Source organism: Suricata suricatta, chromosome 10 (assembly GCF_006229205.1).
Source record: "Suricata suricatta isolate VVHF042 chromosome 10, meerkat_22Aug2017_6uvM2_HiC, whole genome shotgun sequence".
In the NCBI taxonomy this organism is placed as follows: Eukaryota; Metazoa; Chordata; class Mammalia; order Carnivora; family Herpestidae; genus Suricata; species Suricata suricatta.
In genome coordinates, this window is record NC_043709.1 from 9504837 (window position 1) to 9532489 (window position 27653).

General features: G+C 59.1%; 2 protein-coding genes and 1 long non-coding RNA gene across 4 annotated transcripts in view; 1 reads left to right on the forward strand and 2 right to left on the reverse strand.

The window, feature by feature from the left end:
* Nucleotides 1-3099, forward strand: part of SLC16A8 (solute carrier family 16 member 8) — a 4549-nt gene extending 1450 nt beyond the window's left edge. Inside the window, exons 3-4 of the mRNA XM_029954860.1 lie at nucleotides 1-499; nucleotides 2530-3099. The exon at nucleotides 1-499 is cut by the window's left edge and continues 305 nt beyond it. Of these exons, the coding sequence (XP_029810720.1) occupies nucleotides 1-499; nucleotides 2530-2849 (819 nt within the window). The 3' untranslated portion in view covers nucleotides 2850-3099. The remainder of the gene's footprint in view (nucleotides 500-2529) is intronic.
* Nucleotides 3100-3635: 536 nt separating this feature from the next.
* Nucleotides 3636-21718, reverse strand: PICK1 (protein interacting with PRKCA 1). Of its 2 annotated transcripts, none has more exons than XM_029953551.1 (13): nucleotides 21499-21718; nucleotides 21144-21241; nucleotides 19747-19858; nucleotides 15238-15366; nucleotides 13113-13179; nucleotides 11899-11988; nucleotides 9629-9682; nucleotides 9024-9086; nucleotides 8116-8249; nucleotides 7655-7747; nucleotides 6800-6850; nucleotides 6043-6187; nucleotides 3636-5590 (listed from the first exon to the last, which is right to left on the reverse strand). In XM_029953551.1, the coding sequence occupies exons 2-13, from the start codon at nucleotides 21182-21184 to the stop codon at nucleotides 5301-5303; spliced, it is 1269 nt and encodes a 422-aa protein (XP_029809411.1). In that variant the 5' UTR covers nucleotides 21185-21241; nucleotides 21499-21718; the 3' UTR covers nucleotides 3636-5300. The 2 variants fall into 2 exon arrangements, with proteins under 2 accessions (XP_029809411.1, XP_029809410.1); XM_029953550.1 differs by having other exon boundaries at nucleotides 21401-21717.
* Nucleotides 21719-23068: 1350 nt separating this feature from the next.
* Nucleotides 23069-27653, reverse strand: part of LOC115303702 — a 61082-nt gene continuing 56497 nt past the window's right edge. Inside the window, exon 3 of the long non-coding RNA XR_003914202.1 lies at nucleotides 23069-23292. This is a non-coding gene — a long non-coding RNA (uncharacterized LOC115303702). The remainder of the gene's footprint in view (nucleotides 23293-27653) is intronic.

Consider the following 27653-nt stretch of genomic DNA (forward strand, 5'->3'; position numbering starts at 1 on the left):
CCTGGCGGCCGGACCCGCCGGCGCCTGCTGGACGTGGCTGTGTGCGCCGACCGCGCCTTCGGGGTGTACGCCGCCACCAAGTTCCTGATGGCCCTCGGCCTCTTCGTGCCCGCCATCCTGTTGGTGAACTACGCCAAGGACGCGGGCGTGCCGGACGCCGACGCCGCCTTCCTGCTGTCCATTGTGGGCTTCGTAGACATCGTGGCACGGCCGGCGTGCGGCGCCCTGGCGGGCCTGGCGCGCTTGCGACCTCATGTCGCCTACCTCTTCAGCCTGGCCCTGATGGCCAACGGGCTCACGGACCTGAGCAGCGCGCGCGCGCGCTCCTACGGCGCCCTGGTCGCCTTCTGCATCGCCTTCGGCCTCTCCTACGGCATGGTGGGCGCGCTGCAGTTCGAGGTGCTCATGGCAGCCGTGGGTTCGCACCGCTTTCCCAGCGCTCTGGGCCTGGTGCTGCTCGTGGAGGCCGTAGCTGTGCTCATTGGACCTCCCTCTGCCGGTGCGCCCCGCGGGAGGAGGGGATGACGGGCTAATGTCTCTAGATCGAGGAAAGCGTGCTCTCTGTCCCCGGTGGACCTTCCAGGGACGAGGGGAAGGGACCCATTGGCCAGCGAGACAGCCTAGGGGGTGGCCCCCCCTTCCCGTGGCCACTTAGCCCCTCCTCCAAGCCAGTACTACTAGCCCTGGGTGGGGACGGAAAGGCCAAGAAAGGTCCAGGAAGAACCCACCATTGACAGCTGCTGACCTACCGGGTCATCTCCAGCACAGAGGCCTTGTGAAGTGCAAATGCTTCTTCTCTTTTTGCGGATGTGGGGAACTGAGGCACAGAGGTCTAGAACTCGAGCAGTCCCCAATCTGAGCAGAGCCCCGCCCAGTGCTAGATGCCCTTGCCCTTGGAACACTGCCTCTGAGGGCTTTTGCATCCCCAGCCTCTAAGGGTGATCATGATAGAAATGGCATGTTCAAGGAACCAGCCGGGAGACCAGGAGCAGAGCCGGGGTGCTCAGTGTGCACATGGGGTGATCCCCTGGAGGCCCAGCCAGGGAGGAGCTCCCTCCTCCTCGGTCCAGAAGGCCATGGCCAGGCCCTGCCCTCACTCAGTACAGCTGCTGTGCCCTGACACATCTGGCACTCTATGGTCATTACCTCTTGGAAATCACTAGGATGAGAGGCCAGGAAAGGGTGCCGGCGGGGCTGGCATGAGGGCAGCCTCACGGGGCAGGGTAGGCCCCACCAAAGAGGACGCAGGACAGCATGGGGCACATTTAGGGGACCGTGTTCCTATACAAGTGAGGCAGGAATTGAGCTTGGGAAGCAGGGGGATATTAGGGTTCCCCTGGGTGGTCAGGTGGTCCCCGAACCAGCAGGGAGCCTGGCAGTGAGCAGCAGCGCTGAGGTCAGGCTGTGGGATGGAGCGATGAGGGGAGCCACCTTTGTGGGGCCCGGGCTGCCCCTGAGATAGAGTGAGCTGCCCCCCCTTCCAGGGCTGGGCTGGCGGAGTGCCCTCATTAATTCTGTCACCTAACTTCGTGTGAGGGTGGCCTCCAAGTCCTCCACCAAAAGCCACAACCCACCCCCCTCCACAGATACTCAGGGAGTCATCTTCCATTTTCACATGCGACCTGGGGGTGGGCCTAATAGGGGGTAAGAAGGTGAAGGACACTGCAGGGCTGAGTGCGGGAGGGGCAGGGGCAGGACTGGCGGCTGGCTGGGCAGGGCAGGAAGGCAAGTTTGGGAGCGGTGCCCAGAGGGGACTCAGGTGGGCAGCCAACTTGGGGAGACACCAGGAAGCCCCCCCACCGCAGAGGCCACAGAGCTGTAGAGCAAGGGGTCACAGCCTGGGGTGGTCACCCACAAAATTGCCAAGAGAGGATGGAGCCCACAGAGAAACCACTCTCTGGGGAAAAATGATTTGCAATGAAAAGATGTTCCTGAGTCTGAAAGTACTATGTGCTTGGATAGAAAACTTGGGAAATACAGAGGCGTTAGGAGGAGCTGTGGCCCCCAAGTCCTGCCCCCAGCCTGTGCCAGTGAATTCAGCTCCGTCTAGGGAACCGGAGGCAGGAGGGGGCTGGGGAGGGGGCTGGAGGGCAAACTGAGCCAGGCCCCTGAAGACCAGGGTAGGGTTAGGTGGGAAGAGCAAGAGTTGGGGGCTCCCAGGAGGGTGAGGCTGAGCGCAGTGTCCCCTCCCCACTCCCTGGCTGGGCAAGTCACAGGGCACACATGGGGTTTGGATCTGGGGGTGGCGGGGGTGTCCTATAAACCGAAAAGTGCTGCCTCACCAAAGGCCTCACACAACTTAAGAAATGGAGGTCCAAGGAGGTGGTGACGTTTTTAAGGTCACAAGTGGTAGAACGGGGGTGGTGGCCAGCACCTGTGGAATGGGAATAGACTGGGGCCGGTGTTTGTGTCACTCAAATGTACCCCAGTCGAGGGAGGGCACTACCCTTTAGCTGAGGCTGTGGGGAAGGGTAAAGGGTGGGGCTCCCCCTAGACCCTTACCTCCCCCTCCCTGCCCTCCTCCCCCAGGCCGCCTGGTGGATGCCCTGAAGAACTATGAGATCATCTTCTACCTGGCCGGCTCTGAGGTGGCCCTGGCTGGGATCTTCATGGCTGTGGCCACCAAATGTTGCCTGCACTGCTCTAAGGACACCCCACCCAGCCAAGGCGCCCAGGGCGGGGCCAGCGACGCAGAGGACGCTGAGGCTGAGGAGGACACTGCGGCCCCTCCCACGGGCACCGAGACGCCCTGCAGCCTCCAGGCCCTGGAGGTGCCACGCCCCGGGGGGGCCGGGCTGGTGGATCCAAAGCTGGAGGCAGAGCCGGGCACAGCCTCCACGTCTGGATAGCTCGAGGGCCCTAGGTGAGATGGCTGGTCACGTTGGGAATGGGGCTTACCCTCTCAGAGCCCTGGCTGTCCCAAGAGGGCCTGGAGCACTGGAGGCTGCCTTGCAGTGGCCGGCCCAGGGGTCCCGGCTGGGCTCCCTCCCTTGTCTGCCCAGCAGGCCACGGCCAGGCCCTGTCCTCGCTCAGGGGAGTCGCTGTGCACCACCAGGGGCCTGGCCCGTGTGAACTCACACTCATAAAGCTCAGAGGCAAGACAGTTCTGTTCCTGTGCTTTTTGGCAGCTCTGGCTGCGTCCTGAGGGTCAGGGCTGGGGGATGGGGTGGGGAGGGTCTGAGACGCTCTGCCCAGGGCCCTCTGACCTGGAAGCTGTTGGGGGAGGAAGTGGCAGAGAGGGGGAAGGGTGGGGCGTGGAGGGGTAGGTATTCTCAGACTTAGGGGCACTAGCGGCCTTGCTCACACTGTGACTTTTGCCGTCTTGCACTTTGAGCCAAGCGTGGGGAGCTCCGTGTCTCACCCTGGCCCCCGAAGGTCCCTCTGTGTATTTATTCTCTTCCTGAAAATCTGACGCCCCTCTTCTTTGCTTCTCTCCCTCCCAATCATGGGTGCAGAGACCCAGGCCCAAGTGGGAAGGAGCCTTCCCACCACAGACCCCGACTATTCAGCCATGGGCTCCGGAGAGTCCATCCCACCAGTGCCTCCCCCCACCCCTCCCTGTTGGTCTCATTTTCCATCCAGGCCCTACAAAGGTGTGGGGAGCCCTCCAGGTGCCCGGCCAGCTCACACAGGTCTGAGGTTCCCCTGCGTCACTGGAGCAGTGACGACATTTTATTTAACATTCGTGGTGCACAGACCGCGCCAGGCGCTGAATCCTTTACAAATGTTAACTCCTCAGATGCTCATGGTAGCCCAATAAGGCAGCGACCATTGTTGGCTACAATCACAGATAGGGAAACTGAGGCACAGGGTGGTGAGGGAGGAGCTCAGGGTTGGAGAGGCTGTGACTGGAATCCAGGCAGTGGTTGCAGTCTGGGCCCTTGGCCTCCAGGCTTGCTGTTCCTCCAGAGAGGCGGTCAGCTCTGACAGCTCTGGGGACCCGGGTGGACTCCCAGGGACAGCCCGTTCCTCCCTCCCTGCTCCCGGTCCTGCCTGACAGTCCCATTCGGCTGCCGCCCATGACCTGTGGACTCCAAGCTGATAAACAGAAAGCCATTCTCCCCCACTCCACCCCGTTAGACTCTGTTCACCCCTCACAGCCTCTTCCCTTCTCAGCACAACCGTGTAATCCAGTGTTCAAACAGGGACGACTTCAGAGTGAAAAGGGCCACTATTAATGACACGGGACCACAGGTACAGACTGTGACTGAATGGCTCACAGTCACCCTATTTCCACCACTCTGCAACGACACAGAGTACCAGGGTAGCATTCACCACTGCCCTTCGGCCCTGGCAGAACAGGTGCGCCCAGAGGGTGAGGGCACCCTCACATTCTCCCCCCAGTGTGGGGCCTCGGGGCCTCCTGACTCAGCACCTGTCCTGTCCTTCCCCAAGTAAAGGCTGAGCTGCCAGCCAGAAGCGCCGGCGGATCAAAGATGAGGGAGGCCATAAAAGGCCCCCCCAGAACAGCAAGCCTTGGAGCCTCCGGGACCCACCAGATCTAAGTCCAAAGCCAACCCTGTCCCTGTAACACTGGGTGGCCCTGAGCAAGGAACTTCTCTAGCCTCAGTTTCCCGGCTGTCAGTGGAGACAGCAATACCAGTTCACAGAGCTAGTGCAAGGAGTAAGTGACATACAAGAAAGGAGTGTCAATAAACCTTGTGGCCGCCCCCTCCCTGGAGACCAGGGAGGCAGCAGCTGGGGCGTCGAGGGGAGGAGGGTCTCAGGTCACTGCAAAGAGCCCGGCTCCATCTGGCTTTGCGTTTATTCAATACAGGCCCAGTGCTCGGCTCCTCCCCGGGGAAGCGGCCGAGCCCGGGATGCAAGGAAATAAATAAAGGCCGCCGAGGTGTGAGCGTGGGCTGCGGTGGGGCACCCGGGGAGAGGGGCAGGTGTCCCGGAGACGCTGGCCCCAACCTCGGCTGTCCCCCCACCCACGGCCACCAACTCCAGCAGGCTCCAGGTGGGGCCAGTGGAGCTACCCAGAGGGACAGGGTCCTGGACTTCCTGCCTCGCTCCAACCACTCCTTTCTGCCCCCCCTCTCCTTCTAAAGCAGTTCCAGAGGCTGAGCTCTCCATCTGGCTGGCGGGGGGGAGGAGGAGGAAGGGGGCCGGTGTCCAGGTCCCAGGACTTTCCCGGGCAGGAGCCTGGGCTCCATGGAGGACAGAGGAGCAGGGAGGCGGGCGCCCTGAGCCAGCAGGCCTTTATGCACCGCCCATTTGTGCGGCGGCCCCGCCCCCGCTTCCGGGTGCTGTCCTCCCGCTCACCCTGCCCCCCAGATCTGCAGCCCTGGGGGCAATCAGGAGTCACACCAGCTCCCGCCCTTGTCCAGGGGCCCAGCGGCCCCTCGCGCATCCTTGGAGGGCGCATCCCTGGACGGCTCCCCCGCCGCAGTGTCGTCGTCATCTTCGTCCTCCTCGTCCTCCCCGTCCGTGAACTCATCCTGGCCGGGGCCGTAGGCCAGCGTGGTGTGGGCCAGGTCCACCTCGATGGGGAAGACGTCGGCAGCGCGCAGCACCGCATAGCAGTCGTTGTAGTACTTGGACATGGTGGACACGAAGCGCTGCAGCTGGAACACGATGTCCTGGACTGGGGCAGGCGGGCGGGCAGACAGGCGCCGGTGGAGAGGACCCTCCAGGCCTGCGTGGGCCCGCCCCCTCCCCTGGGCTTCCCACCGCCCACCTCGCCAGGCCTCATGGCCTGGGACCCGGCAAGGCCTGGGCCTCTGGCCCGCGCAGAACCCAGGTCTCCTGGGTCAGGGAAAGGAGGAGCCGGGCCTGCACCCCACCACACCCACAGGGCATGGACCAGCCCCCTTCAGGCCAGACCCCAGGAAGGGGGCTGCATTTCCGCCAGGGCAGCCAGACTCCAAAGCTCTGCTGTGGAACCTCACATAAGTACCGACCTGTCCAGGCCACGGTTTGTTTTCCCAGCTCTGAAATGGGGAGAAGACGGCAGCCACCTCCCCAGTCCTGAGGGTAGTACAGGGTTGGGGTTGGGAATGCACCAGAGGCCCCCCAGCGCCCACCTACGCCCCTCACCATGCTTCTGGTCCAGCAGCTCCATCTTCTCCAGCACGTCTTTGCGCATCTGGGAGAAGCGGGCACGGGCCTCCTGGCGACAGCGCAGAATCAGGCGGTACTCATAGTTGCCAGTGCTCACGCGGTACAGGGGTTCCCCCAGGGCCTGGGGCAGGGAGGTGCATGTCAGGGACCGGCAGGGGGCTGGAGAGGGACGGGGGAGCCTGCTCTGGGGCAGCTGGGGGCAGGCCGCAGGAAGGCTGTGGAGCCTGGCCCCCCACCCACCAGCTCACTCCCCTGCACCGCGGGGCCCTTTGCAAAGCTACCGCTTCTGAGGACGCCAGTGATGGATAGAAGCCCGTTAACAGCTTTGTGGAAAAAAGAAAAAAAACCCAAAACCAAACCCTCGCCACATCAAATAATGAGCATTTAGTCCTGAGGTGGATCCAGATTTCAAACGTATGAAAAAGCTGGATTAAAAAGGCCTCTTAGGAACGAGGAAAGTCAGGTTCTCCCTGCGAGAGGATCACAGGGCCTGGGGGCAGCAGCCAGTGTGGGAGGGGTCCTAGCGCAAGCCAGCCAGCGCTCCCCCAGGGGGGCCAGCTCCAGGGACAGGAGCCCGGCCAGTCCCCCAAGCCGCTCCCAGGTAGGCCTGACCTGCCTGCGGTCACCCCCCCGCCCCCCGCAAACCCAGGACATTCTCGGCCCGGGAGACAAGCAGGGGTGCGTCCCGCCCGCTCTCCCACCCCAGGGCCACCCCAACGGCCCGAGGACTCACGATGCAGCTGTATTCCTCGTCGTCCATCTCCTTCACCTTCAGGCAGTAGGACTGTGTGGGGTGGGTGGGGCCCCGAGGTCAGGGCGGCTGCATGTTCTGGATGCCCACCCTGCACCCCGCTTCCTCCCATGCCACAGCACCCCTATGTGCCGCCGAGAAGCAGCCACGCCGGGCCTCCTGGGCCCTGCACCCCATGGACCAGGACAGGCTGAGACGTGTCGGGGGGAGGCTGGCGCCTCACTCAGACCGGCCCTTGCTCAGGGAGGCCCAGGGCGAGGGGGCAGCACTTGGGACAGGGCTCGCAACTGGGAGGCTGGCAAGGGGGGGATGCTTTGGGGGTGGGGAAGGGGATTCCATGGTCAAAAGAGCGGGGGAAGGCCCTGGAAGACTCATGCTGCACATGGGCCTGTCAAAGGCTCTGAGAAGTCCTGCAGCAAAGAAACCTTGGCTTGCTTTGTGGAGCATTTTCTCTCAATTCCTTTGACCATAAGAATTATTATGTAAACATACAACTCAATAATGTCCCTTGGCATCTACTTTAGAACCACTGACCCACTGTTAAAAGTGACCCCAAAATCCCAAGAGGTCAGAGTGGTCCAGAGTTGAGCACTCTGCCTCCCCCAGGCTCCCAGCCTCCCAGAGTCTCCTCTGAGCAGCTGGGGCCAGTGTCCAGGCTGCTGCCTAATTCCAGTACCTCCCAGGTCCCTGGTCCCACGTCCTCAATCAGACACGACAGGGGGTCTGGCCCCATCCTGCTTGCTAGCCTGCGGCCCGCAAAGGAGCGAATCTCCGGGTGGGCTCTCCCCCCACCCCCGCATGCCGGCCCTTCCCTCCCCAGAGGCTTGAGACCCTCACCAGGTACTCAAACTTCACGTCCAGGTACTTCTTGATGGTGAGGCGAGTGTCCGGGATGGCCTTGTTGAGATACGTGTTCAGGTCCGTCAGCATCTGGAAGGGATGGACGCACAGAGGCTTAGTCCCCTGGGGGCCGGGGGCAGGCTGGCCAGGGGGACGAAGATGGCACTGATCCCTTGATCCTTCTCGTGGACTCAGACGTTGGGGCCAAAGGGCGCTCCCAGACAGCTCTGTCCACTGAAGGGTGAGGAGACAGGCCAGGCCAAGGGCAAACTGTAACGAGTCCGTCAATGCTGAGTGAGGCCTGGGAGGCGAAGGGACATACCCACAGTCAGCCGTGTCCATGACCAAGCCAGACCTGCACCCAGGTGCTCCAGCTCCAGTACGGGACCCTTTCTGCGGGTGGCACTGTCCCCTCTCTACCCTCACATGCTGACACACACATGCTTGACGTGACCTACCGGCTTGATGGTTTTCAGCAGCCGGATGCCGAACTTCTCGATGCTGCGGTGGGCATCAGCAAACTTCACAAAAGCCTCGCTCGCAGCTGGCTGGGGCTCCCGCACCCCAATCACAGAGAACACGTCCCCAAAGGCTGCAGGACAAGTGTGCCCTGAAGGCTGCCCCTACTTGACCCCTTCATGAAGAAGCCAGGGATTTGTCGGGGAGAAGCAGGGCGGGGGCGCACGCTGGGCTGAAGGCCAAGGTCTGCATGAGGTCTACATCCCCAAGGTGGGTGGGTTCCTTGCCCAAAGAGAGTTGGGTCTGTACCCCCAAGGGAGCTGGGTCTATATCCGAGGGCGTGGCCCTCATTCCCCAGAGTGACCAGCCCGTGGGGTAAGAAGGCTCGGTCAAGGTTGGAGAAGCCATTGTGGCCTGGCAGCAGAGAAGCGGTCTGGGAATCTGGATCCCAGGGCCATACGGCCAGCTCCGCCCTGAGGAGCCTGTGACCATTTCCTGTCTGGGCTTCATTATCCCAACTGTCAAATGGGATTACTGGTAGCTGCCCTGCCCAGCTAACAGACTTGTAGGAAATGAGACCACAAATAAGACAGGAACCCCGGGTACACTGTAAGGGGGAAGTACAGGTAAGACTGGGCGGGGCCCAGACAAGTGCCTGGGCCCCACGGAAGACTGGCTGGTCCCCATGTTCCCCACTGGCCCCCATTACTGCTATATCCCAGTGTCTATACAAAGCCCGGCCCGAATGAGGCCTGAGTCAGATGCTGTGGCGGCTGCCCAGAGTGTGGGCGTGAGAAAGGCCCCAGGGAGGGGACGGGCCACATCCTCACTGTATGGGCAAGCACTGAGCTGAGGAGGGAGTGAGGGTCTTCCCAGGGTCACCTGGTAGGTTTAGGGGTGCCCTTACCCCGGTGGGTCTGCGACAGCTCATAAAAGGCCCGTAGGAGGTTCTTGGTGTGTTCTGTCATTCCTGTGGGAGAGAGCCAACCAGAGGGGAATGGGAGAACGTGGGGAGACCACAGTGGTCCCCCAGGACATCGCCGCCAACCCCCTAGCCCGAGGGCCTCACTGGGCCTGAGCTCACTGGCGCTTCCCACAGGCGTGCCAGGGAGTAGGGTTAAAGGCTTAGCCCTGGCACCACCCAACAGGTGCCCCCACCAGAGAAGGGAGGCGGGACTTCGCAGGGGTGGGTGAACAGGGCCTTCTGTGGGCTTTATCTCTGGGAGACAGCGGGGCCCTGAAAGACTCTCATTTACATGTGCTATTATTTGAATTTTTGTGGACGTGTGTTACTTTCGCGATTGGAAAAAGTATGTGTTAAGAGTCTTTTTTTCTTATGAACTCCTAATGGCCACGGTCCTAGAATTTTATGGGCGCCCTCCTGCCCCTACCGCGGCCATTTCAGAGCAGCACTCCAAGCTCGACGCCAGGGCGGGGCCGGTGCCAGGCGCCTACTGCTCGGCCGGGCACACACCGCCCCCCTCCCCCCGCGGCCAGTGTGCACCAGCTCACCTTTATACAGCTCGGCGGTCCGCTCCAGCTCCTCCAGCCTCTTGACGAGCCCGTCTGTAGGGGTCAGAGGAGAAGGTGAGGCCAGGGAGTCAGCGAGCGCGGGGTGAGGCCAGAGCCAGGCAGGGGTGGGACAGAGGCAGCCCCCAGAAGAGAAGGACGGCACAGAACGGGGTCCCAGGGAGGGGGGGTCATGTTCTGTAGTGGCCTGGGACCCCTAAACCAAGCAGGGGACAGGCAGGGCCGCCCCCAGGCGGCTCCTGAGACGGGCTCTCCCCCCACCCCCCATGCAGGACAGGCACATCAGAGGGGCAGAAAGGCAATGGTAACTGAGGCACTGGTACACGTCACCAGCGGAAACCGGGTGGGGCCCCCCCCAACGGCCAGCCAAAGGCAGGCCCTTTCCTAGCAGTCAAGGCTCCCATGCTTGCACCACAAACCCTGCCCCCAGCCAAGGAGGAAGGCGGTCAAAGGGACCCGGAGAGGAGCTATTTCAACACGTCTCCAGCAGGCAGCCAATGCAAAGGCCCAGAAGGGAGAACCCCCAGGGAGGGAAGGCAAATTCAAGAGGGGCTCTGAGGATGACCTCGCACGGACAGGGCCTGGGTGATCATCTTCATACGCCTAACAGCTGTTTCTTAGGCACCTTTTGTGTGCCAGAACACAAAACGACCCACAGAATGACCTTGGTGACTGAGCCCCGAGTCCCAGCAGAGGAGAGTAGGGAGGGCAGGCGGCACATGACCAGAGTAACCTCGAGGGTCGTGAGTGAGAGGTGCAGGCAGCTGCCTCACCGCAAGGGCTCAAAATGGGCGCAAGCAGGGATGGGCAGGCATTTCAGATGAGGGAGGGCCGGGCGGCGAGCGGTTAAGGGTAAGGGAACGAGATTCCTCCCACCTCCCACTGGCAGCACCCTCCGGGCAGGGGCTGTGCCAGGGGTTCTCGGGGCGGCCCCCCAGGCTGGGCTCAGGCTCTCTGACCACAGTGCTGGGTTTCTGGAGTCAAGGCTCCCTGCGTCCAGCTCAGTCCCTCCTTCCTATGAGCCTCTGGGGCAAGGCCTGCGTCCCTCATTCTCTGCATGAGATGAGGGACAAGGAGGTAAAGCAGCTTGCCCTAAGGCACACAGCCAGGCACGATTCAAGCCGGGGTGCTGTCTGGCCCCCCAGTCTCCCCTGTTGACCCAGGTCGGGGTTTTCTGAGCGGGTGGAGAGGAGGGGAGCAGACACGGAGTCTGAGCAGAGACAGTGGCTGTGTGTCAGGGGGCAGGGAGGAGGGTGGGCTCCCGCTGGGGGGCTGGGAGGGTAGAGGGCATCTCGGAGGTCTTCGGGGAGCTGGGCCCCTGGCTGGGCCCCAGGCACTGGCTCCCCAGAGCCCTGGCAGCCGGCCAGCCTGGCAGGAAAGGAGCCATGGAAGGGCCGTGCTGTTGTTTTTAGCTGGGTCATGGGACATCGTGACAGCTTCAATTTTAGAAGCCCTATTTAAGGCTGGGGAAATTGCAAGGTTTGGGGGGAAAAACACAACAAGCAGTTCTAATTTCATCTCCACGCATGGTAACTACAGTAACAGGGATTTATAGACACCAAGGAGCTGAAAATAGCAGCCGCCACTTTTGTGCACCATTTGGAACGGGCTCAGACCCCACCCCCGCGTCCCAGCCAGCGGAGCCGAGTGCCCAGTGGAGCCGGCCATAGATACGAGCATTTCTATCCACCCCCCACACGCACAGACCGCAGAACTGCTATTTATAACCTCGGGCTGGGGCCGCTCGGAGCAGGGCCAAGTGTTCTACTGGCCACACACTTTCGTGAGTGTGAACATGTGAGTCCGTGGCTGGCCCTCCCCGCCCCCCACCTCCAGTCCAAGGCAGAAACCGCCAAGACAAGGGCAGCAGCGCCCCCTCCTGGAGAAAGGCAGGGGCGAGGTGGGCAATATGGGAGCAGGGCGCTGGGGCCCATGATGGCTGCAGCCAGCGCTGTGACAGCAGGTGAGGGCGGTGGTACCAGCTGGGGGTGTTGGAAGGAAGCACCTTGCAGTGTGCATGGGTTGCATCTGTGCCCCAGGCCCGGCATCTCCACCTGGGCGTGGGGGCCATGGCTGCAGGCGGTCTTGGCTGACTGGGAGGCAGAAAGGCCCCTGGGGATGTGGAAGGGGATCATCCGCTCCACAGCCAGCAGGACCCACGTCAGCAATGTGGGGGGCCAGGGCACCCGTCTCTGGAAGCCTGGGCCCGTGACCCCCATCCCCGGGCAGCTGCGAGGGAGGACAGGACTCACCGTTGCACAGGATGGCCCTGCTCAGGCCCAGGGCGTCCGCGGTCCCCGAACTCATGTTCTCTACCAGCCGATGCTTTACTTTCTTCAACACTGAGACCAGGCAAGAAAAGGACTCAGGGACGGGGGATCTGCAGCAGGGACCTCAAACCATCCCTGCCCCGGCTCATCTCCTGTCACCAAAAGTGACAGCGGGGGCTGCGGGCTGGAACTGGGGCTTAGTGCAGGGGTGACCGTGGAGTGGGGAGAGCCCCAGCAGGGCGTGCTGGGTCCCCTGCCCCATTCACTCTACATGAGGGCAGTGCAGGGAGTCGGAAGGAGGGAAATACATAAAGTGCCAACAGGAAACCAGGGAGCACCTCTTCCCGCTTCCACATCTGGGAGTGGAGGCACCACCGACCACGAGTGACCTCGGACCCTCGGACCTGGGACTCAATTATCGTATGCGTGTTTGTACACTTAGCTGCTGGCAGGGAGCCAGGATGGCACTAAAGGGTTTTCTAGGGAGAGTCTCCAGCACAGACTTGACCTGCCCTTAGCCTCCTTCCTTAAGACCCAGGAGGTGGCTGCGGCCCCCGGGGTGGAGGAAAAGTGTGCTGGGCTCTGGAGCCAAGAGACCTGTGAGTACATCCACCCCGGGGGACAGAGAGCCCTCTCTGGGCCTCAGGCCATGACGTAGAAGGAGGTGGCTGGTCCAGAGGACTTCAAAGCTGCTGCCCAGCTCTGGAGTTCTGAAGCTACAAAACCAAACCCAGTACCCCCTCCCGGCCCCCCGCCAGCAGGAGGCAACCTGTCCTGGGGAATGCTGTGGGAGGAGGGGCTGGCCTGGCACCCTCTGCCCGAGGCCTGAGGTCTAGTTCAGACCTCAGGCCCTCCTGGGAGCAGGCGGGTGGAAGAGGCGGCTGGCCGAGCAGGGTGCCAGTGGGCACCCTCAGTGGAAGCTGCCCTTCCTTTTGGAAGGGTGTAGGGCTGGTCTTTAAGGGCCACCCGAGGGCAGCGAGGTCCCAGAGGACGTGGCCGGGGTGACAGGGCTGACACACGGGGCAGAGCGAAATCGGGCACAGACTCCTGGGAGCTAGGGCAGGAGAGCACTGTGGGTCCCCCCAGGCCCTCTCTGCGTTAGCTTGGTCAAAAGCCGAGTAACTCTCTCGACACGCGGTCCTAGAGGCAGGGCACGCGCCCGGGGCATGTGGGGCCCCCGCTCTGGTCCAGCTCACCAATGTCCAGGGACATGCCCTGCTTGGGGTCCGCCTGCAGCTTGTTGTAGTGGATGGTCACCTCCCCCTGGAAAAGCAGGAGAGGCAGAGTTGAGATGGAGGCTCCTGGGTCCCAGGCCCCCTTCCCTGGAGAAGCCTGTTTGCCCCGAAATCTGTGGTCACAAGAGAATCCTGGGCCCTGGGGAGGAGCCAGACCAACCATGAAATCTACCAAGCCGGGCCCAGGCTGCGACACGGCCCTGACTTAACTGGTTTGTTCCCATGTACCTCTCCCTGTCCTGCGATGCGCCAGGCCCTGGGGAACCAGCGGGGACAAGGACAGCCACGGTCCCCACTGCCACAGAGCTCCCAGCCTGGCAGCCCCTGACTCCCGGTGCTCCTACCGCCTCAGGTGCCCCGCCCTCCCGCATGCACGCTATGCTCCGGGCCTTCACTATGCCATGTGCCCTGCATCGAGGATCTTCTACACTCGAAACTTTCCCCCCACCCCCGTCCCCAGGAGTCTCTCCATTCGCTCAGCTAACACGTCTGCGCACTTCCTCCGTGCCAGGTGCTGGGGCGCCGGGAGCAGGTGCAGGGCGGCCCCAACCTCCTAGGGCCCAAGCCAGCAGGGGGCCTGACGCAAATCGCATTCGACATCTGGAAGAGAAGCGCCAGCGTCTCCAGAGACGCCTTCCTTAACCATGTGAGGCCACCACGGTCACTCTCATCCATGCAATCCTAAGACCCCTGAACTTGGGACAGAATCCATTCAAACACAAAACAGGATTGCAACAGAGTCCTGAAGGGAAACCAAGATGGCCTGACAGATGCCGTCAGAGGCGGGGGCAGAAGCACAAGGCTCCCGGGCTGCAGCAGAGCACGTCGGGGGGCCCAGGGCCCACTGCGGCGGGCACAGCGGCCGTCAGACTCGGGCTCAGGTCCCGCTGTGTGACCAAGCAAATCCCTCCCTCTCTCTGGGCACCAGTGAAACGGGGACCATAGTCCCTGCCCATGCCCAAACATGGGAGCTGGGACATCTTTGCATTGATGTCAAGGCTCCTGTCCTCGTGGGCACGGGGGTGGAGGTGGGGGCTGGTGTGCCATAGGCCTGAGGACAGGGGGCTGTGAAGAGGCATGAGGAAGGGGCCCACCCAGGGCTCGCCCACCCCACCGTCTGCACCAGGGGGAAACACCATCCACCTGCTTCCCACAAGGAGCTCCTCTGCCCAGCAGGCCAGCCCAGGGCAGAAGCACCAGCCCAGGTGGGGCAAACAGGAGAATAAAGGGGAGAAGGTGGAGAAGCAGCCGGCCCGGGGCTCAGGCAGGAGGGACTGGCGGGGGCCTGGGTGCCTGAGACACGGAGGATGGACAGGGGGTGAGGACAGGCTTGGAGGTATGGGGTCGAGGAGCTGGAATGGCAAAAAGGCTGCACGTTTGCTTCCATGAGTGGTCGGGACGCTTCCTGCCATTTGCAGGGAAGGGCCTTGCAGGGTGAGGCCTCAACTTTAGCAGCTGGGGTGGGGCGTGGGGAGCAGGAGACAGGCAGCATGTGACTGTGGCCTGTGGAACAGATGCCCAGCAGCTGGACTGGGAGCTGCCCCGGAGCCCAGAAGTCTCCCTGTGCGGGTGGGGGGCAGGTAGGCGGGGGGGACACGGGGGTCTGTGACCCCAGGAGGACCCAGGGGACTGAAAGTCCCTACAGGGATGGGGGAGGCTCCTCTTTCCCTCCTTCCCCTCCCAGGCCCAGCATGGCCCAACTGACATTCATCAGTTTGGTCTACTGACCCCGGCAGGGTCACCTTGGACTTGTCGCTCCAGCTCCAGCCCTCAGTGGGGAACCACTGGGTCACCCTGAGGCGTGGTTCGAGTCCGACAGCTCCCCTGGGAGCTGACTGGCTGGGGACGGAGAGGTGGCCAAGGCAGTGCCAGTCCTAGAGCAGGAGTGGTGTTTGCTGACCACATGTGGGAGACGCTGGGGGTGGGGGGCGACCGGAGAGTGGCCCAGACCCCGGTGCACCAAGGAGGCGGCCAAGACAGGGCCCGTCTCCTCGCAGGCCTGCTGGGGCCTCCGGCCGGCTGGGCGTCTCAGGAGCGGCCTGGCTGCCATGTCCACCCCCCGCCCCGCCCCGCACAGCAGCCTCACCTTCACCTCCTGAATCATCTTCGCCACCTCCACCTTAGTTTTGCCTTTGATTGACCTGCCATTGACACCGGTGATCTCATCGCCGGCCGCCACCGTGCCGTCCAGGGCCGCTGGGGTGTTGTCAAACACCTGTGGGTGCAAGAGGGGGTGGGGTGAGCAGTGAAGAGAGAGCACCGGGAAGACACCTGGGGGGAGACAGTGGTCCCCTGCAGCCCAAGCAGGGGCAGGCTCAGCCCAGACTTCGCACACCCAGCTGAGCACGTGCTCCTCCAAAGTCCTCTCTCCGACGGGTTTCTCCCTTGGGACACCTGGCTCAGTCGGTTAAGTGTCCGACTTTGGCTCAGGGCATGATCTCATGGTTTGTGGGTTCGAGCCCCACAGTAGGCTCTGTGCTGACAGCTCAGGGCCTGGAGCCTGCTTCGGATTCTGTGTCTCCCTCTCTCTCCCTGCCCCTCCCCTGATCACACTGTCTCTCTCTGTCTCTCAAAAATGAATCAATGTTAAAAAAAAATTTTTTAATTAAAAAAAAAGAAACTAACAGGTTTCTCCCGCACTGCTGCCCTGAGCTGACTAGAAGCCGCAAAGCACCTCCGCTCCACTCCTGCACCTGCTCACAGTCCCCAAAGAGCAGACTCCAGCTCGCAGGTGCGCCCCTCTTCCCAAGGGGACCCCTTCAATGGGGCCTGCGCTCGCCGGGCATGGGCGGGGGGCGGGCATGCCTGTCAGAGCACAGATGTGCAAGGGACCCTCAGGGCAAGGGGCAGCTTGGGGCCACGCACACGTTTACAGAGATGGACAAGAATGCAAAACCGATCGCCAGAACACGGCCACCAGGACAGACACCAGAACCGTCAGCAGCTCCAAACCCGGCGCGACCTCCCTCTAACGTATCTTTGGTCCTGCACTTTCGCCACAAAGCCTGCAGATAGAACGCCTAATGACGCCTCCTGGACATAAGGTTACAAGGAAGAGAGGAAATAATGGCGATGAATATTTCTTCTCACGACCTTTTAGAATCACACTACGGGGCGCCTGGGTGTCTCAGGCGGGTGAGCGTCCCACTTCGGCTCAGGTCGTGATCACAGGTTGTGAGTTCAAGCCCTGCGTCGGGCTCTGTGCTGACGGCTCGGAGCCTGGAGCCTGCTTCGGATTCTGTGTCTCCCTCTCTCTCTGACCCTCCTCTGCTGGCGCTGTCTCTCTCTCTCTCTCTCTCTCTCTCTCTCAAAAATAAAATAAACATAAACAAAGTTTTTTCTTTTAAATAAGAAGACTGAGTTAAGAAAAGAAAGAGGTTCTTCAAAAAGTCAAACACAGAGGCACTGGGTGGCCCAGCACCCCACTGCCACCCCCAGGTATGCACCCCCTAAAACGGAAAGCACGTGTCCGCACAGAAACTGCGCGTGCATGTTTGCAGTAGTGTCGTTTCTAACGGCCAAAAGGTGCCAACAACCCAAATGTCCATCAAACGGATAAACAAATTGTGGCACAGCCATTAAAGGGAAGATTGGTCAAGAAAAGAACAAATAACTGAAAAATGCCACATCTTGACTGAAATTCAAAACCATTATGCTAAATGAAAGAAGCCCGATACCAAAGGTGACATGTTGAGATTCCTTTTATATAAAATATCCAGAAAAAGCCTCCATAATAACCAGATTACCAACCAACCTAAAATCACCAGCACACAGGGCGCCTGGGTTCAGGTGGTTAAGACTCTTGATTTCAGCTCAGGTCATGATTTCGCGGCTTGTGAGTTCCGGCCCTATGTCAGGCTCTGCTCGGACAGCACAGGGCTTGCATGGGATTCTCTCTCTCTCTCTCCCTCCCCCATGAACGCTTGTTCGTTCTCCAAATAAATAAATAAACTTTAAAAGATTAAATTAAATAAAATAACCAGCGCAGACACTAATCACAGAGCCAGATGAGTGGTGGCCAGAGGGGAAGGGACAAGGGGTTGTTCTGGGGGGATTAAAAAAATTCTTTAAAAATTTTCTTATGTTTTTATTTATTTTTGAGAGAGAGAGACAGAGCACTAGCCGGGGAGGGGGAGAGAGAGAGAGGGAGACACAGAATCCGACTGGGTTCCAGGCTCTGAGCTGTCAGCACAGAGCCCGACGCGGGGCTCGAACTCACAAACTGCGAGATCGTAACCTGAGCCGAAGTCAGAGGCTCAACTGTCTGTGCCACCCAGGCGCCCCCCCCCCCCAAATTCTGAAATTAGACAGAGGTGGTGTTTGTATTTTAGCAAATGCACTAAACGGCACTCAATTTTAACTTCAAAACTACTCACCATAGGTAATTTCACCGCAATAATTTTTTTAAGTTTATTTATTTATTCAATCAGGGGGTGGAGTGCAGAGAGAGAGAGAGAGAGAGGGAGAGAGAGAGTCCCAAAAAGGATTCGCACTGTCAGTGCAGAGCCCAATGCGGGGCTTGAACTCATGAACCATGAGATCATGACCTGAGCTGAAATCAAGAGTTGGCCGCTTCACTGACTGAGCCCCCCAGGTGCCCCTTCAATAATTTTCTTTTTATGACCACGGAGGATGCCTGAGCGTCACCATTCTCCTACAACACCAGCTCTGGAGGACGGGATCCTGGTTTTCTTCACGTGCTGATCCCTGGCGCCCACCGCAGACCCTGGCCTGCCGCGCTCACAGTGGGTTCCAGGAAACGCACAATGACTAGGCTGGGCCGATGGGGGAGGGGGAGCAGAGGGGCTCTGGGAGAGAGCTACCACTCCCATCTCCCGCACTGGGAGGGGCTGACAGATATTTACGAGTGACAGACCAAGAAATAACAGGACAAGCATCGAAGTGAGAAAAATGGAAACACGCCTGAAGAAACAGCTGGGGGAGGGTGCTGCTGTGTGTGCGGGGGGAGTGGTGGTGCTGCTGGGTGGGGGTGAGGGCAGGGCGGGTGGGGTGGGGAAGGCTGGTCTGAAGGGGTGGCACAGATGATGTATTATTTGACACTGGCCTTCTAGTGCTCTTGACTTGTCCCAGAGCAAATCAGATAGACTTTGATAAAAGTACAATTCAATTTTCTTTGAGAGAGAGAGAGAAGCCGCCTCAACCAAAGTGGGGCTTGTTTTTTGTTTGTTTGTTTGTTTTTACCTGAAGTGGGGGCTCACATTCACCCCAATGTAGGCCTCGAACTCACAAACCGTGACATCACAACCTGCTCCAAAATCAGATGCTCAATGACTGAGCCACCCAAGCACCCAATACAATTCAATTTTTAAAAACCAAATTCTAGGGGCACCTGGGTGGCTCAGCCAGTTAATCGGCCAACTTTAGTTCAGTTCATGATCTCACAGAGCCTCCCCCGCTCATGCTGTGTGTGTCTCTCTCTCTCAAAAATAAATAAACGTTAAGGAAAAAAAGCAAATTCTATGAGTTTATAGGCACAGTTTGTCTTAAACAAACCTGGCTCCAGACAGGTGAGGAGGGGGAGGGGACAGGGGCCAACACGGTGCACAGCAAGGGGGCCAGGCCTGGGCGAGGCCCCCCAACACCTCCCAGGTCAGAGGGGGCCACAAACTGCCCGTGAAGGCGGCACCCTGACCCTGAGCAGGCCAGGCTGGATCCCGGGAACCTCTGTCCCCAAGGCCCAGAAGCGACCCTTCTGCAGGGTCCCAAGAGACTGCAGTGTCCCATCTGCCGTCAGCGACTACTGAGCTGAGAAAGTCAGAGCAGAGCAGAAGCTAGGTCAAGTTTCCATCCGAGGCGGCAAGGTTCCTTCCGAGGCTGCGGGAAAAACCAGTGACTCCTGACCAGCCAAGGGCAACGAAAACCATCCCCACTCCAGAGTCACAGTGGACGGAGTGTCCCCAGGGCCATGTCTTCAACAAGAACCACAAAATTGTTCAGCACCGGCAGCGGGTCGTCTGGGAAAGGGAGCACCTACCACAAAAACAGCAACAGCCACTGCTCCGTGGGTGCTTACTGAATGACCAGCATTGTTCGTCATTCTGTTTAACCCTCACAGTGACCTGCACGCTTTAGGCTGGCACCTTCCAGGTGAGGAAACCGAGGCCCAGAGAGCTTGGCTCCGACTCAGACTGTGACTACTTCGTGGACTTGTGGACTCTCCCCTACACTCGAGTGGCACCAAGACTCGAGGCCGGCACTTCAATGGATTCATGAAAGGCACTGTCATGGCGGGTCGCTGCTGCGGTGGGCACAGGACTGGGTGCCAAGTGCAGTCATACAGCGAACCAGGCTCCCGTCCTCACAGCGTGGGGCCCAGGAAGCGGCTGGCCAGGGGTCAGTAACGAGCAACCCCGTGGTTACAGACGGTGACGAGGGCTGAGAAGGACAAGAACATGCTGCAATGACAGGACAACGGGGGCGCACCTGCTGAGACGGGGTGGTCAGGAAGGCCAGACTCGGCGACGGGAAGGCATGAGTGTGGCAGAGTGGAGAATGAACCTGCCTGGGCCATGCCCCGCAGGGAGGTGGCTCGCCCCTTCCGGGGCCTCACCCCTACCTCCAAAGCACCCTGTACCTGGACGATGTAGAGGCAGGGGCAGTACTGGGCCCCTCCTCCTATGCTGATCCCAATCAGGTTCTGAGCATCCTTCTGCAGGGTCACCTTCCCAGGCACAGTAGGGATCCCGCTAGAAAGAGAAGACACGAAGCTGCATCGCCCGGAGGAAGGATGACTGGAGAGCACAGGGAAGGCCCTCCAAGCCCCCTGGGGGCTCCGAGCGCTGCTCGGCTTTTTTTTCTCATCTGGCCCAAAAGACAGCATCCTGGACAGCTCCCGGGAGTCATGTCAGACTGCAGCTCTGCCATTTGTCATCTACAGGGATGGGTGGGAAAGTCACCTCTCTGCATCTCAGCGACCTCATCCATCAAACAGTACGGATAAACATGGCTGGCTATCAAAGGTTTTTTTTTTCTTATTTTTTTAATGTTTATTTATTTTTCAGACAGAGACAGAGCATGAGTGAGGGAGGGGCGGAGAGAGAGGCAGACACAGAATCTGAAGCAGGCTCCAGGCTCTGAGCTTCTGAGCTGTTAGCACAGAGTCCTATGCGGGGCTCGAACCCACGAACCATAAGATCATGACCTGAGTTGAAGTCGGACTCTTAACCGACTGAGCCTCCCAGGCGCCCCTCAAAGGTCTTGTAAGAAAGTGCATAGAAGGCACTTTCACCCAGCCAGAAGCAGGCACTCCCTAAAAACAGGTCCCCCTTCCCTCTCCTTCATCTTATTTCTGAGACGTGAGTCAGACTCTGTCTCTGTCACCTTCTCAGGCACACATGGAACATTACGGCCACCTTCTCCAGCAAGCCTTCTCCCGTTAAACTATCCATCCCCCCTCTCTCAATCGCTCTGCTCAATTACCTCTCAGTTTTCATGATGAGAAGTCCGCGCTTACTTATGCTTTGTGGTAAATATTTGCCTTTGTTCACTTACTCATTCAACAAACATTTGCTAACAACCTACTGGCATCAAACACCGTACTAAGCGCTAAGGACACAGGCAGCGGAGTGACGGAGGATATATTTTTAGTAAGGAGGCTAACGATTTTTAAAAATCTGTTCTGCTGATCATCTGTGCTGGGGAGGAAGTTAGATTTACGTTATTCCTATTCACCTTCAAAACCTGGCTCAATTGCCACCTCTTTGTAAAGTCTTCCCTGAGCATCCCAGCAAAAGCACTGCTCCATCTGCTTGCTCCTTGTGGCCGGGCCATTCTCTGGTAGTGCCCACGTGGCCCTGGATTAGTCTCTGCTAATGTGTCCACAGCCCCCTACAGAGGGTGAGCTCCTGGAAGGACAGGGTCCATTTCTGCTACAGTACAAGACCCAATCCCCCGCTGAGAAGCAAGGGTCTATGGACTTGGGAAGTCTGGGGATCTGGAGGCCCTGGGGCTTGAAGGGAACAAAATACTCACAGTTTATCCTCTTCGATGTCATAATCCAAGTCTGAAAACATGGTTCTGAGAGTTGAGGTGGGCTGGCTAACTGTCCAGCTCGGCAGGGGAATGGGGACCTGGATCAAGGAGAGAAAAGAGCATAGGGTTTAGGGACCCGAGGTGCCCAGATGTCAACCTCCACCCCGGCGATCCGGGAGAGCCAGACGCTCCCCCTTCCCTCTGGACAGTGGGGGAAGTCCCCGGGGTTTGGGGGCGGGAAGGTAAGGGGTTCTTACTAGGTACAAGGGCGAATTCCAGGCCAGGGCGGTGGGCTCAGACCCCAGAGCCGGCCCCACGGGTCTTCAGGCCCCTGGGAGCTACCGCTGTCGCTCACCGGAAGCGTCAGTCCCTCCGCCGGGTCCAGGCCAGGCTGGCACCTGAACCCACCTGCCGTTCCACCTGTCTGCGGCCGCGACTGTCGCGTCACTTCCGGCGAGACGCGGAAGTCCCACCCTTTCCACCACCCGGATATTTGCCCCAATCCCCGCAGATAAGCCTTCCTCCCTGGCTCCCTGGGCTCCGAGAACCAGAGGAGAGAACAAGTATTGACGGAAGCTCGCCCTTAGCATGAAAAAGCGGAAACAGGGGGAGGGTCTGGACAGGCCAACAGCGCTCAACCCCGCCCCCTGACCTGTGGTCGCCGCCATCTTGGTAAGGGTAGGGATCTTCCCAGCCTCCTCAGCGGGACACCGGAGACCACGCCGGCTGGGCGGTTGCCGTGGCAACGGAAGCATCCTTGGGCGCAGAGGCTTCTGGCAAAGTTCGGTGGGATACAAAGCCTTTCACAGTGTCAGCACCCCGTCTTGGGTGCTGTTTCTTCTCTGCTAGAATGACAGTCTCTGAGACGGAAGGAAGCTTAATCCCAGTTCTTCGACCAGGAAAATGCCAGAGAAGGGAAGGAATGTGTGTCCGGAGCAGCCCACAACTGGTATACAATCTAGATCTTGACCCTGAGAACCCTGCCAGTTGGTTCAGCGCCTTTTTAAGTCTTGAACACTTGTATTCAGTGGCTCAGTTATTGACTACGGATTGGACAAGTTACCTTCCTTTGCCTTCATGGGTCCCCTTTCCCCATTTGCAAACTAAGAGCATTGAGGCAGATGCTTCTATGGTAGTTGGTGAAAGACTCCTCGCAGCTCATCTCCTTATTTAATCCTGAGGAGCAGGGGCCCCTGGAGGGTTACAGCTTCCTTCCAGGGCAGCAGAGAAAGGAGAGATACAGAAGGATAATTATCCACATAGCCCACCATCTGATGGGATCCCCACTCCACCCCCTCCTTAGGAAGATAATCTGAGGCTCAGCAAATGTGCAGAATGCCACAATGGCGACGACCTTGCCATGTTCCCACTTTTCTGCAGGTTACTTGCAGGATTTCAAAGTTGAGCACAACCCTGTGCGAGGAGGAGGATTGTCAGCCACGCTGTGCAAGTAAGGAAACTGAGGCTCAGAGAAGCAGCTTCCCTTTGTCTCACAGGTGGTCGGTGGAAGAGCTAGGGCTGGACCTTCTGCGGCCTGTTCAGGCCAGAATTTTTTTTTAAAGGCAGCAGCCCTGTGGAGCGCCTGGGTGGCTCAGTCAGTTAAGCGTCTGACTTCAGTCATGATCTCACTGTTCATGAGTTCCAGCCCCGCATCAGGCTCTGTGCTGATGGCTCAGAGCCTGGAGCCTGCTTCAGATTCTGCGTGTCTCTTGCTCTCTGCCCCATCCCAACTCATGCTCTGGCTCTCCCAAAAATACATAAAACATTTACAAATTAAAAAAACAAAAGCAGCAGCCTCCAGGCCCACTTGGGTGGCTTAGGGGATTAAACATCTGACTTTGGGTCAGTTCATGACCTCACAGTTTGTGAGTCTGAACCCTGCTTTGGCCTCTCTGTCCTCAGCACAGAGCAGGGGCTTCAGATCCCCTTGTCTCCCTCTCTCTGCCCCTCCTCTCTCTCAAAAATAAGTAAACATTTAAAAACTTTAACGGATACTTTAACATGGACGGCGATTCCTCTGCCACATAGTGTCCCAAGCTCAAGCCCAGATCCTACCATCCTGTGACCGGGGGATCCTGGGCAAGTCACTGTCTGACTCTGAGCTTCCAGTAGCCGTAGACTAGGGAAAACTGATCCTCCCAACAGGTACCTGTGAAGGTCAAGATAAAAAGGAGAGTCAGTTTTACGACATAGATGCCACTCCAGCCTCCTGACTGCCCCCCACTCTGGTTCCTCTTCTCATGGGAGGTCCCTCTTTTCTGCTTTATCTTTGCCATCTCCCAGACCGCTCTGACCCACCACTTTCAGGCAGCGTTACCAGACAATCTGGCTCATAAATCTTGCTCCTTTGTCTCAGCTCCAGAAACAGTTACTTGAGGGGCACCTGGGTGGCTCAGTTGGTTAAGCATCCAACTTCGGCTCAGGTCATGATCTCACAGTTCGTGACTTTGAGCCCCGCATCGGGCTCTATGCTGATGTCTCAGAGCCTGGAGCCTGCTTCGGATTCTGTGTCTCCCTCTCTCTGACCCTCCCCTGCATGTACTGTCTCTCTCTGTCTCTCAAAAATAAATTAAAAACATTAAAAAATTTTTTAAATAAAAATAAAAGAAGGTACAGCGTCTGTGCACACTCTCGTGGGCCTGTTAGGTTCACCAACAAATGGTGTTCCAGAGGTTTCGCCATCCAGGAGGAGCCCAGGGCCTTATGTGTCCCCAGAAAAGGGGCTTCTAGCCAGGCTGAAAGCTGGAGAAGGCTTCCTGGAGGAAGGGGCATCTCAGCTGGGTCCTGAAGAAGGAGCTGGTCCCTGAAGAGGGACAGGATGGCACAGGCGGAGGGCATACAGCTAGTGCAGGCGGCCTGGGGGTGCGAGGCCCAGCCCAGTGTGGCGAACGAGACAGTCAGTGGGGACAATGACAGCCATGCAAGTCCAGGTGGGAGTGCAGAGCGAGCCACCACGTCTGCCTGGGTGAGAGGTGTCAGCAGGGCTTCAGGGGGGAGCTGTGAGCACCTGCTCAAGGATGGCTAGGATTCTGGGGGTCGACTGGGGTAAAGGCATCCTCCGCCTCCCAGGTGGCTGAGTCAGGGCTGGCCCTCAAGCTCACCCTCCCAGCTGCTCCTCCTCTTTTTCCTTCCTTCTGCTCCCTCCAGGCAGGCGAGTGACCTCTCACCTGTCCAGGCCCTGCCACTAAATGTGTGACCCTGGGAAAGTCCCAGCTCCTCCCTGCGCCTGGGTCCCCTCAAAGATTCCCAGCCTGTGTTCCCAACACTTAAGAAAAGCCGAGCTCCTGCACCGTATATTCCTGAAGAAGTGCTGCCACCCAGTGGCCATTGGGAGAAACACCTGCTGGGGCACCAGAGCCCTAGAAGAGTGAGTCCCTGTACCCCCCTTCAATCCAGTCACCACCACCACCTGCCTGTCTCTGGTCCCTGTACCCTGTGGGCCATGAGTGAGACTGGTCAAGTGCCGTGCTGTGACCAAGGTGCCCGCCCTTCAACACCGCTGTGGCCCCGGCACAGGACCGGACTCCTCACTGACCACCGACTTTGAAGACCGCCTTGGAGGTCAAGAAACTGGCGGCGTGTGGGTAAATTGTGGTTCAAGTCAGCAGCAGCAGCACAGAGATTGAGAAGATGGGTTTGAGGATCGAGCGTAATAACTAGTCCTAGCCTCAGATGCTTATAGGTCCCTTGGGCCAGGGCCCGTGCCACACAGTCCCCATGCACTAGCTCCTGCAAAGTCACCACAGTCCTCCGACGCGGTACTTCCATTCCTATACTTGTTCCCTCGATAAATATGCACTCAGCACCTCTATGTCCAGGCCATGGGACACATCCGGGAACAGGAGAAGCAAGGTCCCGCCCTGACAGAACGAACATGAGTGGGAGAGGCCGGCAGTCAACCCAAACACCAAGAAAAGGGCTCATTCCAGCTGGGGGTGGGCACATGGATGCTGTAAGATGGGGAGGGGGGTTGTGGGGGAAGACAGAGAAGGGAGGGAAGGGGGGATAGATGTGGTGGTTGGGAGGGTCTCTGAAGAGGTGACCAGAGACTCCCCAAGAGGGAGCCTGGCGGCAGAACGTTCTGGGGCAGATGTGAGCTGACATCTTCGAGGAAGAGAAGGGCCAGCGTGGCTGGAAGGAGTGGGCCTGGCACAGGAAACGGTCAGTGAGGCCGGCAGGGGTCAGATCCAATGTTATCTCCGACCCTGTTTCCCGGATGAGGCCCTGAAGGGTGAGACACCTCCCAGTTCATCACCGGTAAGGCCAGGGCTCAAAGCCAGATGTGTCTGACCCGGGGCTGGCTCTGGGATCCCTGGGCTTCCTGGGCTGTGTGGGTGTGGACAGGTGGCCTGGCCCCTCTGAACTCAGCCTCCTCAACTGCACAAGGAGAGTAACACCTCCGACTCCAGAGAGAGGCCCCAAATCTAACGGGCGAGCCCAGTGGGAAGGGGCATGATGGTAGATCTGGGGGAGCCAGTGAGGGGTCGGACAGACCATTGTCTCAGTGGTGGCCATGTGACCCTGGAAACACCACTTGACCTCTCTGAGCCCTGGTCTCCATGGATAAAATGGGTACCCCAAGAGCCTGAGCGTTGGCTTTAAGTCTGACCGTGACAAACCCCCTCCACCATCTTTCTGACACACACAGACTTAAACCCAAGTCTTATCTCAGACCTGGCCTGGCTGCTTCTCTGACACATGGCCCAGCTTTCCTCTCTGTTCACATTCTGTTCCAGGGCCTCTTGCTGTTCCTGGAACATGCTGGAATGTTTCCACCTCAGGGCCTTTGGCTTTGCGTCTGGAACATTCTTCCCCAGGTACGCACACCCCTTCACTTCATCCGTGTCTCAACTCACAGGTTACCTCCCCAGGGAAGTCCCTTCCTGCCCAGCAGCTGCTCAAGTGCGGCCCCTGGTTAGTCTCTCCGGACACCCATTCCCTCCCAGAACTACAAGTTGCCTGCGGACAGGAACCCGGCCAGTCCCGGTCACTTAGCCAACACTTAGCACAGTGCCCAGCACATATAACATTTAATGCATGTCCACTGAATGAATGACTATGTCATCGAGAGCGCTGCTCAGAGACCAGGTGGCAGTCAGAGACAACGGGGGGCTCTAGTTTCAGAATCAAGGCCCCCAGACTCCATCAGCCTGACACGGGGCAGTGACAGGGAGCCCAGCAGAGAAAGAGCGGCACAGTCAGCTCTGTGGGTGGCTGGACCCCACTTACACAGCAGGTCAACGGAGGTGGGCAGAGTCTCCCCGCCCCTGATCTGAGCAAGGTGGGGGCGTGGGGCCCAGGAACCAAGAGGCAGACTGACAGACCAGAAGAAAGTCCCTCCCGCTCGGCCAGCAGTGGCTGAGGAGGAGAATTAGCGCTGCTCAAAGGCATTTGCATCCTTCCAGAAGCGCTTAGCAGCTTTGATGGAGCCATGGGCCTCCCTGCCCTTGGGGTGCAGGGCAGCTCCCTCTGCTCTTCTCAGTGGCCTCCTCCGGTACAAGGGTGTGGGCTCCTGTGGGGCCCCGAGTCCCCCCAGCCATCTCCAAACCGGCTCTATTCCTGGCCCTGCTTGGCACGCAGGGGGCTGACCCCTGACCTTCCCCCCACCATGCACACCGCTAGCGCTCTGCTCCCAGAGTCTGGTCAGTGATGAGAGCCTGGGGGGTAGAAGGAGTGGGACAGTGCCTGATTGTTTCCCGCTGCTGGCAGCGAGGCCCCGTTGGCCTCAGTGTGACTGGCTCCATGCTCCCTTGCATTCGCTCCCCCCCCCACCCGCACCCATCATCTCTTTCCCTTTCTTTAATTCACGAGGTCTCGGGCTCCAGTGGGAAGTTAGCAGGTGTGCAGATGCCTGGACATCCCCAGAGATTATGAATCAGCAGGTTCTGCATGGGGGCCCATGGTTCAGACACGGGGCAGGGAACCCTGGGAGGATCCCGCTTTGGGAAGAGCCTAGGACCAGAGTCAGAAGCCCTTGGGCACCGCTGGCCTTTTCTGAGCCTCCACCGAGTGCAAAATGGGATGTTGGGATGCTTGGGGGAGATCCAGCCCCACACGGTGCGAGGATGACACGGGACACAGATGTCTCCCCCTTCCCCTCTGATCTGCCACAGCCCGGCCTGTGTGTCAGTGTCTCCGTCTTGTCCCATCCGTCTAGCGGTCCACCTTTGCTCCCGGGTCCGCCACACTGGCCTGATCACAATAGCTTTATAATCAGCCTTGATATTTGTGGGGTAAGTGCCCTGCCTTTTTCTGCAGAGCGTCTTTGCTATTCTTAGTGTTTTGCCCTTTTCCTTACTGCTTTTAGAATCAGCTGGACAAGCGCCACCAAACCCCTGTCGGGGTTTAATCAGGACCGAACTGAATCTAGATGTTGATTTGGGAAGAACTCTATGATAGCCAGTCTCCCTGTGCAGGTTAATGGCTATCTCTCTGCATTTGCTTAGAGTTCTATCTTTTACTTAAAAAATTTTTTTTAATGTTTGTTTGTGAAAGAAAGAGACAGAGCGT

Excerpts from the sequence above, each read along its gene's own strand:
- PICK1 (XM_029953551.1), bottom strand. The coding sequence starts at position 21,184 with ATGTTTTCAGACTTGGATTATGACATCGAAGAGGATAAACT. Across the intron at positions 15,367-19,746 it reads CCTGCCTCTACATCGTCCAG|GTGTTTGACAACACCCCAGC; the intron begins GTACAGGGTGCT and ends TTGCACCCACAG. Across the intron at positions 8,250-9,023 it reads GCTGTCGCAGACCCACCGGG|CCTTTGGGGACGTGTTCTCT; the intron begins GTAAGGGCACCC and ends CTTGTCCTGCAG.